The 17,350-nt window shown below is 43.0% G+C and overlaps 1 protein-coding gene across 1 annotated transcript in view; it reads right to left on the minus strand.

Annotated features, from left to right (window-relative positions):
* The window catches only part of EXOC4 (exocyst complex component 4), a 400,122-nt gene extending 383,196 nt beyond the window's left edge, over positions 1-16,926 (minus strand). Inside the window, exon 1 of the mRNA XM_010710270.3 lies at positions 16,811-16,926. Within this exon, the coding sequence (XP_010708572.1) occupies positions 16,811-16,896 (86 nt within the window). The 5' untranslated portion in view covers positions 16,897-16,926. The remainder of the gene's footprint in view (positions 1-16,810) is intronic.
* Between the last annotated feature and the right edge of the window lie 424 nt (positions 16,927-17,350).

Raw genomic sequence — 17,350 nt, forward strand, 5'->3', positions numbered from 1 at the left:
AAAAAAAAAGGGTAATGTGAACACAGTGGTCTCAATGCCTCAGTCCATTCATTCTGAGTTCAAGAACCTCAACAGCATATATTGGAAAAGTAGCTGCCAAGGTCTTTTTCTATACTTCTAGTTCTCTGGAAGCACAAGCTTAATACACAGAAGTCACCCAGAATTCAGCAAGATGAGAGCAAAGTAAAGGACTCACTCTGTTGCTGTGCAAAACCTTACTCTGTCAACAGCTTGAGCAATGGCTGCAGTTGTGGTCTGTTTTCAGTTGGCCTTGAAAACACAACTAAAACAGTGGAAGTGATGAAGCAGTTGTTCTTCCTGCTAAGGCAAAGATTCTTCAGTTTGGAAAAGACTGAAAGGAGATACGTATCTGATGGGTGCAGAACTCAGAAGTCATAGATTAGATTGGAAGGGACCTTAAAGATCATCAAAGTGAGGCATATAATGGAAACACATCACTAAGTTGTGTACTGCTAGCACTATGGCAGTACTGAAACTCAGAGATGCCTGTTTCAGCCTCACCTTGAGCACTGGGTACAGGTCTGGATACAGGTTTGGATACCACAATTTAAGGACATAAAACCATCAAAGTGTCCAAAGGAGGGCTATGAAGATGGGGGAAAGCCTGGAGGGGAAGGCACGCGGGGAGAAGTTGAGGTCCCTTGATTTGCTCAGTCCAGAGAAGGCTGAGGGTGGACCTCATGGTGTCCTACAACCTCTCTAACCCAGCAACCACAGACACTAGAGATGTATGAGGCACCAGGCACCCCTAAGTGGCCAGATCTGAGTCTCCTAACATCATGTATTGCCACTGTTTGAGACCAACTACTGAGCTACATTAAGCACTAATCTGTCTCAGTAGAGCATTTATTTCCTCTTATCCCTGGAAGATTGTCACAATTTACATCACCTAAGGCTGGGTGACATTTTGGAGGAGCATTTTGGTGAAGTTACCCCACTCCTGTTCACGTATGCACAAACATGAATGCACCACGGGCCAACACAGGGCCTGCCCTCCTTACCAGGATATTTCAGTTCCCAGATGTGAAGAAAAGACAGCAGTGATCCATTCTGACAAAGTTCCAAGTTAAACCAAGGTGCTATTTTATGAAGGACAGGGATCCCATCCACACAAATTTGCCTTAAATACCTGCAAATGATTTCCTTACAGATAAGCCAGAAGTTAAAATCACAACCCAAGATCCAAGTGGAGAAAAGCAACAGCAGAGACTCCTTTTTCGTTTATTTTACCAAAAGACCATGAAGCTTCAGAAGTTTAAGGTTTTCATTTCAGAAACTGTCACTACAGATATCTGGATGGACAGCTGAGGAAACAGAGTATGTGTGATCCATCCCATGATCACATACTGAAGAACCATCAAAGAGCACTTACAGAAAAGCAAACTCAACTTAAGAATACAAATTGCAATATATAAAGAAGCTGAAATGAAGTTGTTTTGAGCCCTGTCAGAAATTACTGTGCTATAAAACTCAGAATGCCTCTTCTCGAGTTTTCAAAAATCCACATTAAATTTTTTTCCCACAAAATAACTTACATTTTTGTGCACTCTAAGGTATAAATTTCTGCAACATATTTGAAAGAACGTTTTCAATTGCTCACAGCCAGCAGCAAGACCTTTCTTCTCTTCTTCTCCAGTTACAGTGCCAATATGCTGAGCCTTAATTTTACCTACTTCAACCAAAATGAACCACTTTCTCTCTACTCAAGCAATTTGTTACCATTTATTCTTCTCCTTTAAAAAAAAATAAATCCACAACATTAAATCCTTGAAGTCTAGTGGCACCTGTAACTACAAAAAGGAGCCCTGTCACTCTGAATCTCAAACATTACTCTGTACACCTGAATTTCCTAAGCCCCTCGGTACAGGAGCCATTTCTTTTTCTTGTTCTGCACAGCAAAGAGCAAAGCAAGGAATACTTAATATTCCTGAGATTATACATGTTCCTGCTAACACTGCAGAAAAGTAAGCCAAGGGCATCCTTGCTTGTTTCAGTTCTATTAAAATGTGTGGCAAGGAAGAAGAAAAGTCAACACGCTGTTTGCCAAATAGAAAGGATCAGAACTGTTTGGGAAAGGAACTTTGCAGCAAGAACTTTGAAGGGGAGAATTACAAAACAGGACAGGATTATGAAAGGATTACCAAACCATAAATCTACATCAGCTTCTCAGAACTCCTTGAAAAGCAGAAAACACACGACAAACAGAAGAAATGTCAATCTGCATACCAAGTGTATATATGTTATGAACTCGGTGAGGATTTCCAGAAGGATTCCCTGATCAGCTCAGTTGTTTTTTCATTTTCATTTTACTAAATGAGAATCCACCTCTCCTGTAAAATACCTGTAATTTGTACTTGGCAGCTGGATGGCTGCATGTGCCTGTCTCATTAGCAAGAGCTCAATTGGATTAGAATAATTCCAACTGGATGTTAGTCTGAAAAGAAACATTTTTATGCTACGGTAAAACAGAAATCCATTCAGCCAAATCTCATTGTCCCTTTTGAATTTACATAGTTAAAAATACAGTTTGTACAAATGCTTAATTTGGTGGAGCTGCTTTCACTGAAGAAGGATGGGGAAGATGATCAGGCAAAATCCCTGCTATGTTTTTAATCATGCGACGTACAACATATTTCCTACAAGAATGAAACAAACCTTGCTACCTGCCCAGTGTCAGGGAATACACAATGATATTAGGTTAATTTTAAAAGTCCATTGGGACTATTCGTTCCAGTAGAATTATAGAATAGCCTGGGTTGAAAAGGACCATAATGATCATCTAGTTTCAGTGTCAACCACCAGACCAGGCTGCCCAGAGCCACATCCAGCCTGGCCTTGAATGCCTCCAGGGATCCAGGGGCATCCACAACCTCCTTGGGCAACCTGTTCCAATGTGTCACCATCCTCTGTGTGAAAAGCTTCCTCCTAAAAAAGAAGAGAGAAGTAGAATTTGATCTTTAGATCAGAAGCATTTTTCACCTCTGCTTTCCAGCACTCAATTCAAACAACCAAGACAGGGAGTAAGTGAAAAGACTTCTACAGGAGCCCTGAAGCACCGTCATCCAGCAAGATGCCTCCACTGAGACAGGAATCACTTATTTCTAAAGGTAAATACAAAAGAAAATGCATATACTTTGACAAAATGCAATTGCCATTTCTGCAAGAGACAAGACTGCATCATTCTAGAAAACAGAATGACCCCTGCAGCTCTGATCCTCCTTCCTCAGCACTGCGGATGAAGAAACAAAGCGCAGTGGGACAAACAAGAACCTCAAGTATCACAGAATCATAGAATGGCTTGGAATGGAAGGGACCTCAAGGATCATGAAGCTCCAACCTCCCTGCTGCATGCAAGGCCACCAACCTCCATATCTAATACTAGACTAGGCTGCTCTGGTACATTTGAACCCACCTTCACCTATTGCTTTGCAGCAGTTCAACAGATTGTAGTCATCGAAAGCTAAACAGCAATTCCAAACACTGGGATACCAGATTTCTGACACCATCTCATCTATAAATTTACCCTTAGAGTGTAATGGATTCATTTGAGGAGGGAGATAAGGAAAACAGGAGCTGTAAAACTCTCTTCAAACCATGCCCAGAACTCAACACAGCCTTGTGATCTAAAAGGCACAGAAAACAAGCCATTGTTATTTCACAAGCTAATAAATTTCTTCCATTGTTGTGAACTGAAAGAACACAATTTTCACTAAGCTATTCAACAGCAAAAGAAAACAAACACCATTGTGGTACACATCATGTGGCACAAGAGATAACTACAGGAGTACAGAAATGCTGCACAGAGCTGAGCAGCTGCAAAACTATGGAGAGATTCACCTCCCTTCGTAACGCTGCACTTCTGAGCTCCAAATGAACTCCAGCCCCAAAGCAGGGTTTCACATCATAGCTCCCAGCACCACAGAAGGCATGTTGCACACGAATTAGCGTTTAGTTCATGTAACACCCGTGTTCCTCATCTGTGCCAAATTACTCCAAAATAAGCTCTGATGTGAATGAAATGCATAACAGATGACTTTACTCTGTCACTCTGTGACCAGGATGAGTGCCAACTGAGAATACCCACCCACCAGGGCAGCTAAAAAAAGTGCTTATTCTGGGGTATTCTACTGCACTCAAGTAAAAAAAAAAAAGAAAAAAAACACAAAATCCACTGCAAAGCCAGCAGCAGAACTGTACATCTTTATGTGCTGCCACTTCAGCTGGTGATGCTTACTACCAGCCACAAAGTTTTATGGCCACTAAGTGTTTAGTTTGCACACAGAAATACCTACAGCAAAGGCTCAAATACTGTGGTGTTTTAAGAAAACTGCTTGCCTTCCTCCCAAAGGGATCCATGAACAATTAGGATGCTCAATCAGTGTTTTCAACTTCAGAATCTTTCTTGACACTGAAGATTTGATTTTAGCATCCATCATCAGAATAGCAAACCTCATTCTGAAGCATCAGACAAGCAACTGTGCTTTTTGACACCCCCCATTTTATTCTACATAGGCCCATAACCAGGACAGCTCCTGCACAGAGAAATCCCTGAATTCCTCAGCTCTGAATGCTCAGGCCAACGTCCTCGCTTTGCAAAGCTCTGCATGCCCTTACAGCACACACAAGCTCTTAGTCTTCTGAACCCAAATTCAAGGTGCACTCCACATCATTCTTACTTCATCTTAAAACCCCACTGCTTCCTTCACTGCAGTGTATTTCGCCTTTAAATCCTGTATTTAGTTAGCCCTCCACTCATGTACCTGACATATCTGCAAAAAAAAGAAGTTAGCATTAACCTTTAAGATCATTCATTTACAGGCAGAGGCAGTAATCTCAAAGTTACAGGGCCAGCAGCAATCAGATTTCAGACTCAACAAGAATTTCTACTTGCACCAATCAGTCCTGTATCCCCCCAACAAGCCCTGTGTTACCAAAGGCTTTATTCTGTCCTATAGGGCAGATGGTTGTGGTTTTTTTTTGCTCGCCCACATTAAGTGCCAACTTTAAGAGGAAACTGATAATGAATAATAAATGTTTCATTTCTGCAAATTTACTTTCCCTGATGCCCCCAGCGAGGCTGGGTGGATAAACTGCCTGCCTATTTTACATACCCTAAAGCCAACCCTGCTAAGGATGATTACTGCAAAGTTATGGATTGTAAACAGAGTTTTAAATACCTGTTTCTTGACTAGCAAATTTCTTTTGCATGCAGAACATCATACTAACACTATGTAGGTATTATATTACTGCAGAATTTTTTATTGCATCAAAGAGAAGGGACACATACTCTGTACCCAAATGCGTATCCTAGAAAATTGATGTTAAGTGAGCACCTGCAACATGCAGTCCTTTTGGGGAGGTACAAGGCTTATTTGGCAGGAAAGGACTGTCCAGTCCCCTTGTGAACACTGTTGTGGGTTTACAGCACCTGGGCATCCCTGCAAAGTCCCCTCTTCCTCTGTTCCCCAAAATCAGGGGGAGCCTCTACCTAAAGGGAACCTATAAACAAGAGGGGAGACAACTCTTTGAAAGGGTAGATAATGGCAGGACAAGGGGAAATGGTTTGAAGTTGAGGTAGGGAAGGTTTAGGCTGGATATCAGGGGGAAGTTCTTTGCTATGAGAGTGGTGAGGTGCTGATACAGGCTGCCCAGAGAGGCTGTGGATGCCCCGTCCATCCCTGGAGGTGTTCAAGGCCAGGTTGGATGGGGCCCTGGGCAGCCTGGTCTAGTATTAAAGGTGGAGGTTGGTGGCCCTGCATGTGGCAGGGGGGTTGGAGCTTCATGATCCTTGAGGTCCCTTCCAACCCAAGACATGTGTAATTCTGTGATCAGATCAGGTACACAAGAATATCTGAGCTCGAGAAGATAAAGAATAACATGATGCACAGGTGAGGTTTGGAAATCCAGGAGGAAGGCTCCATCATGCCTGGATCAAATTTCTTCACAAGTGCATTTCACTTGCCTTCAGTCAGCATCACTTATTCACATGAAAACACTCATTAAAGACAGTGGGAAACACCAACAAAAAAAAGACAAGCTGATCAAATTGAAATATTTCTCACTTGATTGAGAAAATGAACATTGGAACAAAGCATAATTGCGAGTGCTACATCAGCAGGGGAGCAAACAAAGCTCCACTTCTAACAGCAATCCCCAGCAAACTTTCTGCCACCTGTTTTGCTATTGCTCGGTACTACATCCTATGCTTTGTTAAGCCTACCAGTTCCTTGCTTTCAGACACCTTTGAAGCCACAATAATACAGACAGCTTGTGGTATCAACTGCACACAACACAGCTGGGCTTAAAACTTGTCATGGTGAAAGCTGAGGCTATGCTTAAAGTGTGTCCAACTTACGAATCATTCTGTAGAAGGCTCTGATGTGCCCACTGCAGTCTGGGGAAATTCCAACCTTTTGGAGGGATGTCTTTTACATCATACCAAGTACTTAATATACAGAACACAACAAATCTATATAGGATGCAGGAAAATCTCTCTCTCTCTCAAAGCACGGCCTTGGCCTACACAGACAATTTTTGACCAAAGAATGCCTGGGGTTGAATGAAGAAAGCAGTTGCTAGAAGCAACAAATAATCATTTAAACAGAGCAAAGTGGATGTCTAGAAAGACCACACTTCTCTCTGCAGGAATTGGCTGCAGTGTGCCAAGAAGAATTCCTTGTGGAAGAAAAAAAATGAGAGTAAAAAGAAACTCATTACAATCTTGTTACTCCTCATTGTGTCTCTCGCTGATGACCGTGGCCACGCATCCATTACAGCATTTGCTTTACTACTTTGGTTTGAATCCTTGTGATCATTGCCAGACATCGATGGCTGCACTAACACCTGAAGGCAGCCACACCACTGGCTACACAGATCAACAGCCCAGGCTTTTTGTGGGAGGAAATCCAGCAGACAAGAAACAACAGTAGGTGAATAAGAGAGAGGGGGTCAGGATGCCTGGGAAAGGGAAAAGAAAAAAAACAAGCTGAGTGTCTGCCTACATCTCATCTGCCCAGCAGAAACAACCCTAATTAGCCACTTACTTAGAGGCTGTCAAGTTACAAATAATCCAAGTGCAGGTTGTTGGGAGGATAAAGCATTGGTCTGACATGCATGGAAGATGCATCCAAGTGCTGTTCAAGAAGCTTTACAGGAAAATGCACTCACTCATTAATGCTTTTTCCTCTTCCAGAAGAGAACATCACACAGGGCACGGATCAGCTCATTTCAAAGAAAAGGTTTCATCCTGACAACACTGAGCAACATTTAAGATCAAATGTGCTTTATGAGGATGCTACCAGAGGCATGACATTATTTATTACAGGGCTTTGGGCAATTTGGTCTAGAGAGAGGTATCCTTGCCTGTAGCAGTGGGGTTGGAACTACGTGATCTGAAAGGTCCATTCCAACACAGACCATTCTATGATTTAACTAGAATAAAACACAACTTAAACCATGTATGGAGCAAAAAAACACATCAGAGCTCACCAGGTTTTCCCCCCCTCTGCTGTGCCAGCCTGAGACCTCAGGAGGCTGCATTTCAACACAGCACAATGAGAAGAAAGTTGTTGAGCACCATGGGACAAGAACAGCCCACTGTCTACACTGCTCGATAAGTTTCCAGAGGTTCATTAAACCAAATAGACTTATTTGAATTTTATAATTGAAAATTGCAGTCTTAAAGACAAGTCCCAAATGGAGTGATCTACAGCTTCCAGCACTATTTAACCTCAAAACGTAGAAACTGAGAAAACATGTTTTAATACCTCTGCAGAATCCCACTGAAACCACTGTAAAAAGTTTCTTCATAAGGAAATAAAAAGCCTGCTTGAAACAGTCTGGAAAGAAGAAAAGAATCCAAAAGGTATTTAACAATTTAACTCAGTAGCAATATATTGAATGCCTTCTCATCACTTTCACAGGTTGCTCAGTTGTTCCCAATAAACTCTGGATTTGAAGACACGAGTTAAAATGCTCACAGTGCCAGAAAGAAAGCAGTCAGAAGCTGCACTGTACAAGTCAATAGTTGTGGAAAGCAGGTTATTACTGTAAAATGGCTATAAAAATATAAGGGATTTTATCCTATTAAAAAATAAAATAAAAATAGTGAAATGTGGGACCAGCAAGCTCCTTCCTCAGCAAGAGGAACATAGGGTATCCAGCCACCAAACCAACAGATCTCTGTTGTGCAAACAGAGAAATAACTCACTCCTTCGCAATGGGAAACAGCAGAACTGAGTCTCTTCAAAATGCTGTTAAACACAGAAAGTAAACAGAGCATTATAAAACATTTTCCTCCTCTACTTACATTCTATTAATCTTTCATGCTGCTTACACAGTTGGTTAGAGCACTTTCAACAGAAATTAATGATCTTTTATCATTGAGGACTTGCACATTTATGCATGACAGCTGTAGGGAAAAGGCTGAGCCCACAACCATCTAAATAAATATCACAGAATCATAGAATGGCCACAATGAAAAGGACCACAATCATCATCCAGTTCCAACCCCCCTGCTGTGTGCAGGGTCACCAACCACCAGACCAGGCTGCCCAGAGCCACATCCAGCCTGGCCTTGAGTGCTTCCAGGCATGAGGCATCCACAACCTTCTTGGGCAGCCTGTTCCAGTGCGTCACCACCCTCTGTGTGAAAAACTTCCTCCTAACATTTAATTTAAACCTCCTGTCTCCGTTTAAAACCATTCCCCCTTGTCCTATCACTATCCACCCTCACAAACAGCTATTTCCCCTCCTGTTTATACGTTCCCTTCAAATACTGGAAGGTCACAATGAGGTCTCTCAGGAGCCAAGGGGAGACAAGCTAAACAAGCCCAGTTCCCTCAACCTTTTTTCATAGGAGAGGTGCTCCAGCCCTCTGATCATCCTAGTGGCCCTCCTCTGGACCTGTCCAAGAGCTCCACATCCTTCCTGTACTGGGGGCTCCAGGCTTGGACGCAGGACTCCAGACGGGCCTCACAAGAGCTGAGTAGCTCTTGTGAGGCTCTTGTGAGCCCTTGTGAGCCCTCTCCCTGCTGGCCCCTCCTCTTTTAATGCAGCCTAGAACACAGCTGGTCTTTTGGGCTACAAGCACACACTACTGGCTCATGTCCAGCTTCTTGTCCACCAGGACCCCCAAGTCTTTCTCTGCAGGGCTGCTCTCAAGGAGATCTTCGCCCAGTCTGTATAAATACCTGGGATTGCCCCAACCCATGTGCAACACCTTGGATTTGGCCTTGTTGAACCTTATTAGGCTCTCATGGGCCCACTTCTCTAGCCTGTCCAGGTCCCTCTGGATGCCTTCCCTTCCCTCCAGTGTATCCACTGTACCACTCAGCGTGGTGTTGTTTGCAAACTCACTGAGAGTGCACTCAATGCCATCATCTATGTCATTGATGAAGATGCTGAAAAGCACATATAACCAGAACTTTCTGTATTTTGCTGTATTAATCACCCTTTAAACCAACTTCTCCAGGCCAGTACAAGCTACAGAGGTATGCGTAGCAATGGGTTGATTTCTGGAAGAAAAAGAAGTAAAGGATTGGATTGCACAAATTTAAGATGACCACTCTGATAAAAGAATCTTACTATCATTAAGGATAGAAAAGACCACTAAAATCATCCAGCCCAAAGTACTACACAGGCGAGCACATGTCATACATGTCCAGGTGCCCACAGGCACTCATTTCCTTTCAATGCAATTCCTCTGAGAACCACACATTCAGCACAGCGATTACATGAATCACTGTGCTCCCAGGAGAAAAATGAAGTCCTAAGCATCGATGATTTCAAATCTGCACGAGTACAAGCTGTGCAGCACGACCTGGACCTGCTGGCTGGATGATAAAAAGAGCTTGAGGGCTGCTGGTCACCCTGCACTGTGAATCCATCCCTACAGCATCCAACAGCAAGAGGCTTTGCAAATTTTGTTATTGAAGGTTTCAATCTTGTGCTGGAAGGGAGAGTTGGTAGAGGGGATGTAATTGCAAAAGTTGGAAGCACAGAACTAATTATCATTTATTAACAAAACTGCCTCTTTCTGCTTCCTTGTTTTGTGAAGAACACCAGTTCTGTGCTACGCATTGCCTACAGCTGAAATAAAAGCTGCAAGGCTCTGTGCCTCGAGGTTGGACAAAAGCATGGTCACACACACCATGCTCTTCTATATTGTTGTGTATTCACACCGGTACCCTAACCTACCTGCTCCTCTTTAACCCAAATATCTGTGCTGAGCTGCAATTCAATGCTTACCACATGTTTTATACAACTGTCCCAAGATCACTTCAGGCAAATCGATAGTTTAGAACCATATTCTGCCATACACAATTTCTTCTCAATGCATTTCTGAGCTACTTATATTTTAGAACTGCTGCTTCTATAATGTTGGAAAACACCATTTGCAATAAAATTGGTTTTAAGAGACCATTACAGTACATACAGATCAGAGTAACTCAGCTTTATTTCTTGTAGCAGCTATTTCTCAAATGTAACAGCTATACATCCATCTCTCTCACCCCACATCACAAACTGGGATCTCACTTCTATTGCTTCAGACAGAAAGAGGCGATCAAATGCCAGGTCATTAGTAAGAAACCATTTAACCAAGTTCACTGCAAATGTAATGAAAATAATGGTCAAAACCTATTAAAAGGAAAAAGGAGAATTTCAGCTGTGAAACATAAAATATGTTCAAGGTTTTTGCCCATAATTTCAACTCCCTCAGACATAAAAGTAGGAAACGCACTACATCTCGTCTCACTTTTAGTTCTCCTTGACATCTGTCATACACGTTTGCCTGTGTGAAAACTTAGCTAAAACATTTCAGTAAGGTCTTATGGAGTCAGTGCTAAAGTTTGTTTTCTCCCAATTAAAGCTGCTATTAAAGGCCAGCTTTAAAAAAACAGAAACCTTTAATTGGAAAGAAAAACACCCAACAATAAACAAAAGGCAGACATGCACCAATTAAAAATCTGACAAGATATTTAAAAAAAAAAATAGCATTTGCTAAATGCCAGGTTGCTTGTTTCTGACTACAAAAGCTGCTTCAACCGGCTACCAACAAAACAAAAGGTTAAGAAAATCAATATACATACACATTTGTCCTCTGAAAGATTAATATAAATATATATTCCCTAAGTGGTTCCGCAGCAAATTAACAGAACGTCCTCCAATCTCTGCACATTCTCTGCTTTTCAAAAGACTGTGATGAGTATCGGACTTCTCTAATGGAAGCTCCTGGTCTCCATTTTAACCCTAGAATCATAGAATCATTTGGGTTGGAAGGGATCTTTAAAGCTCACCTGGTCCAACTCCCCTTCAATGAACATGAGCATCCACAGCTGTTACCCACAAGCTATGTCTTACCAAAATTGTCACCACATCTCAGCAACGTGAGGACAACAGCAAACTGAAGATACTCTCATATCCCCAGAAGACTCAGGATAAAGAAAAAAGGCACACCATACTGCAGCAAAGTTGGGGATTTTATTAGTGCACTGTGCAAACAATCATATTCCCAAACACTCCCTACTTTTAGGAGACTTATTACTATGAATATACATACACTGTGCCCAAGAACACATCACTCACTCCTGGCAGCTCTCCTATACAAGGAATGCATGGCATCTTCCTGATGCTCCCATAGCCTTGGGCTTGAAACACAATCACAGCATAACACCATAAAACAACTCGCTCCTGGGCTGTAAGATATGCTTTGCCACAGTTAAGTGATTTGAACTGCAATTGATGGACATGTACAACTAGGTTTTGGAGCCAATGAGACACTATGAGGATCACAGAGGAGACCTCACCACAGTGGCTTGCTATGTTGACTCAGCCAGACTGCTTGAGCACAGGCATCAGTCATGTGCACCACGCGACTTGGGAGCCAGAAATCACCTCTCCAAGATGTCCTTCACAGGGCTATCATCACCCCACAGGACTTTTTCTTCAGTTCTGTGCTCTGGCTACCAAGCAACACGACTCCTTGTGCTCAGGAAACAGCTTCTTCCTAGTTGGTCCATAGTGGAGCCTGGCAACAGCTGGAGAACCAAGGAGAACTCCCTCAGCACATGGCTCCTCCTGCAGGAAACAACTCTCAGAATACAATTGTGTTCCTCAACGCAACAGGAAAAGCTGACACTTCACAGGGACAGATAAGGGACTAAAAGCGAGATGGTCGTGCCTGCTGCTTCCTCCTTCAGCTCAATTACCTGCAAGCAAAGTAGCTGGAAGACAACACTGCAGAGATGAGCAACGGGTCCACATTTCCATTTACATAGACACAGATTATGAGTGTTACTGTGGGTTCAGAGGACCTCAGAAACACTCTAACACTCCTTTTTAAAACTGAATGGCCAACTGGTGTGACAAAGCAAACTCTTAACACTGAGCTGGGACATATATACTGGTTTTTATGTAGTTAATTTCCCTGCAGCAACAGCACTATTATTTACAACCGGAGCCCAGCTTACAAGAAAATGCCATTTCTCAATTTCTCTGCTGCTATAATACATCACAGCTTTGTCAGAGATTTGGCCCCAAATATTCTCACTGAAAACAAGATCAGTTCTGCTCCTTCCAAGTCCGGTGATGTAAGTACTGAGTCCCAAAATTTACATCAGAGCAATGTAAATTAGTCCCTTGCAGTAGAGAGCTACTTAGCTTGAGTAAATATAAGAAATTATCCCTTCATTAATAAAATCATTTATATTTATAAAATACTTATCTCTACATTTCAAAGTGTTCTGCAAATTAAACACGTTTGCTGATCTAAACAACATTCCCTTTCACCATCTTTGCTGTTAAAGAGTAAAATACCATAATGCATGAAGAGCGACAGAAACACAGGGGTTGGGAAAAACCTCTGGAGATCATAAAATCATAAAATGGCCTGGGTTGAAAAGGACCACAATGATCATCCAGTTCCAACCCCCTGCTATGTGCAGGGTTGCCAACCACCAGACCAGGCTGCCCAGAGCCACATCCAGCCTGGCCTTGAATGCCTCCAGGGATGGGGCATCCACAACCCTCTTGGGCAACCTGTTTCAGTGTGTCACCACCCTCTGTGTGAAAAACTCCTAACATTCAATTTAAACCTCCCCTGTCTTAGTTTAAAACCATTACCCCTTGTCCTATCACTATCCACCCTCATAAACAGCCATTCCCCCTCCTGTTTATATGCTCCCTTCCAACACTGGAAGGTCAGAATGAGGACCCCCAAGTCCTTCTGTGCAGGGCTGCTCTCAAGGACTTCTTCCCCCAGTTTGTGTAAGTACCTGGGATTGCCCTGGCCCAAGAGCACTTGGCCTTGCTGAACCTCATTGAGTTCACATGAGCCTACTTATCCAGTTTGTCCAGGTCGCTCTGGATGGCTTTCCTTCCTTCCAATGTATTGACTGCACCGCTCAGCTTGGTGCTGTCTGCATCCACTTGGTGTCACTGAGATCATCAAGTCCAACTCCCCTGCCACTCTGCTTTTGTTTATCTACAGCAGAAGAACACAAAGTTCTCCTGCTTTTCATAATCGTTTCCTTTCATGGGTATTTTGCAGAGCAACCACAGAAATAAACAGCCTTCTAAATAAAGAGGGGAATGCAAGCATAAAACCCAGAGGACCAGCAGGAGAAACTTCACATAAGTTTTGGAAATAAAAGGCATCAAGAAAAGAAAACTGTTGCATTTCAAACCAACAGCAGACCATTAAGGTTTTTGATACCTTTCTGAAGCTGAGTGAAGTCGTAAGAAAGACAAATTCAACTCACTCAGGTCTGACGTTGTTTGCCAGTGGTATTTTATGAACACACAAAACAGCAAGTAATGTCACCTGTTGCTTAAAAGGCTCACATTCACCCAAGCTGTCATACAAAAACAACACACAGAGAAAACTGATTGAAATTCCTTCACGTGCCATTTGCTTTTTGTACTTGGCTAAGTGTAAGAAATATGAATATTAACACAACAATTCTTCCTTTCTTTGCAATCAGTTCTACCTTCAGGTTTTCATGGTCTGGCTCAACATTACCCAGCAAGCACTGCAAAGAACCTCCACATCCACACTAAGTTCTAATTGCATTTTGGAGGTTCAGTTATCAGGCTGTTCTACTGAATAATTCTAATTTAATAAAGTCAATATCCTCAATGTTGCATCTAAATGCTGGACATCAGCTGACTAAGGTATCAGTGCGTGTAAGCCAAAGATTATTAGACAAATATGATTTCTTACTCAGTAAGAACTTAAGACTCATTCTCATTTTGTATTAAAAAAGAAACAAGAAGTTCAAATGTATTGAAGTAGAAATCTGGAAATCCCTTATAATTCTTCTTAAATTTCTGTTGGAAATTATAGAAAATATGCCAAAAAAAAAAAGAAAGAAGGTTATTAGAGGAAATGCTGCAGCAATTAATTTATACTATTCATTCTTCCACTGCTCACAAATTACTGTATTTTCTGTTAGTGAAAATTACCCAGCTAGGACCTACCACACTGCCTCTCCCATTTACTCAAAGTGGAGGCTGACAAAGAAATAATAAGCACAATGTACTTGAAATTCACACTACCTACCTTTGGCCAAATACAAGGCACAAGTGTACAAGTAAAAAAAAAAAAACCAGGATCTAGGTAAGACACCTGATTTTTGTGATGTTTTTTTCACAACTACCCATATTATATAATATACAAGCATTCCACGTGAACTCAAATGATTGCATCCATGAGAGTACGTAGGGCTGGATATAAAATTTTCATAGACACACTGGCTATTCACCACTTGTTATACATGAACTAAAAAGTTGTCAAAGTACACTACACTATTACCATCAAATCATCATTACACAATACCAACGTATAAACTTATCTCCAAAATAGGCATTACATACAGATGTAACTTCAATTTAATTTTTTTTTAACAGCTGTTTTTCATATAAAACTAACAAGCAAGACAGTTGTAAGCCTGTGTTAGCATCACCTTTCATTCATTTTTCAGCACTATGCTTTGTTACCTATTAGCACACACTTCCAAGACCACAGTCATGAACCTGGGAAGGCCAAGCAGAGCAGTGAAGCAGCTGCTTTGTTTGGTTGCCATCTACCTCGAGTTTGCAAGATCTGAAAGACCAGCTTAAAGAAATAATGAAAAAGACTAGAATTCAGCCCTAAACACTATGATTCATACAGTACTTCAATGTTAGATCACTACACGTGCTGGATACTGAATCATTACTAACATATACTTCTCCAAAGTAGAATAACTACAGTTTCTAGCAAAGTAGTTTCTTGCAAAGTAGGAAATGAAGCTTGTAAGTTCATTACAAGGCACGATATTACTGTAGTAGGACTGCCTGCTGCCTACACCCACTTTGGAAAGTGTATATAAAACCAGTATTTCAAAGCTTAAGTGTGGGAAATCAGCTGCCAACTCACTGAGCAGAAGCTACCCGAGAAAGACTTACAAGCATTTAGAAAAGGCACCAAGGGAAATAGCAAAATCCAGGTCTTGCTTTGCTCCAAGATAATCACAGAATCAGATTCCAGGAGAGGAAAGCATAGGAACAAGGGCAGACAAAAATCAATAGTCAGAACATGACTAGACAACTCCGCTCTTGTCACTCCTGTGAGGCAGTGAGACAAGCTGAGGTGGCACTTTTTCCACTCACACATCCTAAAATAGGATGGAGTCATAGAACAACAGAACCATTAAGGCTGGAAAAGACCACTAAGATCATTTAGTCCAACCACCAACCTATCCCTACCATGTCCACTAAACAATGACCCCCCAGTGCCAAACCTCCATGTTCTTGAACACCTTCAGGGACTTCACTGCCTCCCTGAGCAGCCTGTTCCAGTGCCTCAGCACTCTTTCTGAGCAGAATTTTTTCCTAATATCCAACCTGAACACATATTGGACTTCCTAGGCAAGCTTTATTTCCAACCAGTCTTATTTTATACTCAGTGCTGCTGTGTGTTGGCAGATGAGGGTAAACTACAGATCCCACAGCAGTAGGGAGACGGTGACTTGACTCTCCCAATATGGCACAAGGCTGGTGCTCACTGCAGGCATCGCTCCTCCAACCTCTTGATGCTGAAAAGCAATGGAAAGTGGAGCAGAATTACAGAACGTCTTGGGTTGGAAAACACTTCAAAAATTTCCTACTTCCAACTTCCTGCCATGGGTATGGACAATTAGAGCAGGATCAGAATGCCCAAACTGAGCAGTACCACCCAAACTGGCCCTGAACACCTCCAGGGATGGGGCACCCATAGCTTCCGTGGGCAGCTGTGCAGTGGCCTCACCACCTTCCTTGTAAAGAATTTCTTCCAGATCCCTAAACTATATCCACCTCTTTTCTGTGTGAACCCATTACCCCTTGTGCTGTCACTACGTTCCCTAACAGATGTACTGTTCCCAATTTCCTGCAAGCTGCTTTTAGGTGCTGGAAGGACACTATCAGGTCTCTCCGGGGCTTTCTCTTCCCCAAGCTGAACAGCTCCATCTCTCTCAGCATTTATTCACAGGAGAAGTGCTCCATCCTCGGAGTACCTTCATGGTTTTCCTCTATATCCCCTCCTCACCCTGGGGAGGGCCCTGAGCTGAACGCAGCACAGCAGATGAGGGCTCATGAGGGCACAGCAGAGGAGGCCCCACTCCAGCCCTGAGTCCTCCTCACAGCTGTCCGGGCCCTGCAACGACCCCAAGCTCTGCAGGCTCCCACAGCATCACAAGGCCCACATACAGCCCAAGGTCAGTCCTGAGGGCGGCCGGGAGGCTGCGGAGCGGAGCCGCGCCGCCCATACCTGATCACAGAGATGAGCAGCCCCGAGGGGTCCTTGCTCCTGCTCATGCTGCTCCGGTAGCGTCCCATCGCCTCGCCCGCCGCCATCTTGCGCCCCCTTCAAACACAGAGCAACCGCCCCTGCTGGCCCCGCGGCCAGTCAGAAGAAAGGGAAGCGGGCTTCCACCCAATAGGAGGCTGGGGAAGGCGGGGCGGGAGCTATCAGGCTTCTATGCATCGTGCGGGGGCGCCGCGGTGCCTTCTGGGAGCTGTAGTTTCTGTGGCGATGCTTCAGCCTCAGGCTGACTCAGGGTTGTGGCACTTCCCAGTTCCTCCTCGCTGTTCTCATGCGCAGTTTGATTTATCTTTCTAAAACCCCGCTGAATAAGAGTCACCTCTTTTTAACAGCAGTTTTCACTGCGGAATGCATTTTTTGTTCTGGATGTTAAAGTGTAAAGGGCCACGTCTGCCCACTCCCCTGACAGGAGCCCAAAATGGAGGCACTGGGTGGGCTCAGCCAAGTGGGGCAGCTGTGGTTGCATGTAGGATTCTAAACACACAA

The sequence above is a fragment of the Meleagris gallopavo genome, chromosome 1, assembly GCF_000146605.3.
Source record: "Meleagris gallopavo isolate NT-WF06-2002-E0010 breed Aviagen turkey brand Nicholas breeding stock chromosome 1, Turkey_5.1, whole genome shotgun sequence".
Classification (NCBI taxonomy): domain Eukaryota; kingdom Metazoa; phylum Chordata; class Aves; order Galliformes; family Phasianidae; genus Meleagris; species Meleagris gallopavo.